Source organism: Priapulus caudatus, unplaced genomic scaffold, assembly GCF_000485595.1.
Source record: "Priapulus caudatus unplaced genomic scaffold, Priapulus_caudatus-5.0.1 Scaffold891, whole genome shotgun sequence".
Classification (NCBI taxonomy): domain Eukaryota; kingdom Metazoa; phylum Priapulida; class Priapulimorpha; order Priapulimorphida; family Priapulidae; genus Priapulus; species Priapulus caudatus.
This window is the reverse complement of record NW_014577952.1, coordinates 75,858-78,182: the sequence shown is the minus strand read 5'-3', so window position 1 is coordinate 78,182 and position 2,325 is coordinate 75,858. Positions and strand designations below refer to the sequence as shown.

The window sequence follows — 2,325 nt, the reverse complement described above, 5'->3', positions numbered from 1 at the left end:
AGGTGTTTGATGCTGTGCTGTATGCTTTGGACACTTATAGTGTCCTCACTACAGACATTCCTGGTCAGGAGAGCTTCAGCGGGTACAGCTGCACAGCCATGATTATCGCATCCAGAACTCTATACAGGTGCGCTGCCTTGGGTTAGTGTAGTAGAGTATTTTCTTCACGGATTATAAGTTTACCCAATGCAAGGCACTTCATGGGTTTTAACACGTGAGTACTGTGTATACTATATACTATTAGAATATTTCGATACAATCTATTTCTCTAAACAGCAAGCAAGTCTCATATTGGATCATTTCATCTGCATTTGACATCATGAATGATCTATACTCTCATACTTCCGAGGTGTTCATCTCCATCACCAAACTAGACAGACTGGGACTGAGGAGACAGTACAAGAAAGGGCTGTACACACAAGTGAGACAACGGGATTCCCGCAGGCGATCAACGGTAGCGTGGTGACGTTCACCGACGGTGAGACCTCGAACAGACGTGATTATTTTCTGCACGGCTACGAGTATTCGTTCCATTCCTCGACGCTCGTGTAACGATGTCACTGTTAGCGAGGGTAAACGCATACAACCGTTATTTAAGCACATGATCCACAGCAGGTACCACACGCTCATGTTCATCGCCATGGTATATACACCCATTTCATTCTCAATCGCGTACCTCCAGGTTCCGATTGCGCTTATGATCCTTGATGGGTCACTGGCGCTCCCTAGCGAGCAGGAGATGAACCAGGACACAGAAGCGGACTACCTCGATCGGTTAGCTAGCGGACAGAAACCCCGCCACGCCCACATTTATCTATTCCCTCCCCGCTGGTCTCCGACTTCATACTGCGATGAGATTGCTACCTTTGCAGCCATTGCAAATATTTTGGAGCCAAAGTACCGATTTTTTCATTCTATCTTTGCTGATATACGTAAAAATGTGATGACGTTTAGGGACCATGATTACAGTGAACCTGAACCGGATCATAATCGTGACTAGAAAAAGTGACTATAATCGATCTAATGTGTCTTAACGCATTTCTCTAGTTTCACATGTGACTGCATGCACATGAATTTTATTAGGGTAAATATTTTGAAAAATTATTGATATAATGCCTCGTCCATATATTTATAGTTATAAGTTATAAGTTATAACTCATACCTGAATTGAATAACGTAAAAAAAAGCTGTAGACTACCAAATACCACACTGAGTATTAAAATAGTGAATACCAATAACATGTTTCGACTTTTTTATCTCACCTTAACATCAGCTTCCACTGTATTGTTGGACCTCAGTCTTTATATCTTCCCACACGGCAAAGTTGTTGCCCCTGCTGAGCTGGTCAAGGCTCCTTTGAGCATCTGTGCACACATGTGAGCCTACATCACCCAACAACAGCTTGAAGTGACAGCACAGGTCTTTGAAGCTACAGTGTTCAAGCCAAAACTGAGCATCAGCACAGTCAAGCCTGAAAATAATGATTGCAACATACATGTTCAATGTGTTCTCATATTCCTCTGATTACAGCAGATGACTCACAGATAATACCTTCATTTACGTAGCCTTAATTAATTGCAACCACAGAAATTACACTTCATGGCAAACTGTAAATGCATTACACTTGGCTTTTAAAGAGATCAGGCCATGTTAAAACTGTTTTCGAGCCTTACACTCTAGCTGACCTCATCAGAAAGGAAAAATCGTAAAATTTAATGCAAATAGATGCTCGATTCTGAAATTGAACCGAGAAATTGACAGCTGTGGTATTTTAACAGGAAATATAGTTAGAAGCTGTACTCATGCAGTATATTTTTATCTCATGGTGGTTATGACATAGTTTTAGCCTGCCTTTCCTCGAACAAAAACATACTGCACAGCTACTTCTTCCATATCAGTAATCTATATTATGTTAACTCACTTCCAGTGGAATGGTACAGTGCTATAATCAGCACAGAAGCACTTTCCCCACGCTACGAGCGTATTCATATAGAGCTGGTGAAATTCTGGATCGTGACAGGCCAACTTATACAAGACCTTCATCTTCACATCCCACAACCATCTGAAATAGCAAAATAGATTATCATTTTCATCTGATAAATACGAGAAGCTCATAGAAATTTAATGCAACACTTTTATTGCATACTTTAGCATCATCATTCAGTGCAAAGTCTATTGTTTTAGTCGTTCAAATCAAACACCGACGAACACTGGTGAAGACATCCCCATTAAAAAACAACTACAAGAACGAATATAAACTACTGACAACAAATACTACTTTCAAAATATAATTTCTTATTTGTACAAGACAATTCTTGTATACTT

At 40.2% G+C, this 2,325-nt stretch overlaps 2 protein-coding genes across 2 annotated transcripts; one reads left to right on the top strand and one right to left on the bottom strand.

Moving 5' to 3' along the window:
• Positions 1 to 547: 547 nt before the first annotated feature.
• On the top strand, positions 548 to 1,023 carry LOC106814246 (the record flags this gene model as incomplete). The annotated part of the gene is made up of 1 exon (XM_014818543.1): positions 548 to 1,023. A coding segment is annotated over one exon (453 nt), but the record flags the coding sequence as incomplete, so codon positions are not given.
• Positions 1,024 to 1,254: 231 nt separating this feature from the next.
• LOC106814251 lies at positions 1,255 to 2,062 on the bottom strand (the record flags this gene model as incomplete). Its single annotated transcript, XM_014818548.1, is given in 2 exon segments — positions 1,255 to 1,471; positions 1,922 to 2,062. Coding segments are annotated over 2 exon segments (324 nt in total). The 3' UTR covers positions 1,255 to 1,269.
• Positions 2,063 to 2,325: the final 263 nt, after the last annotated feature.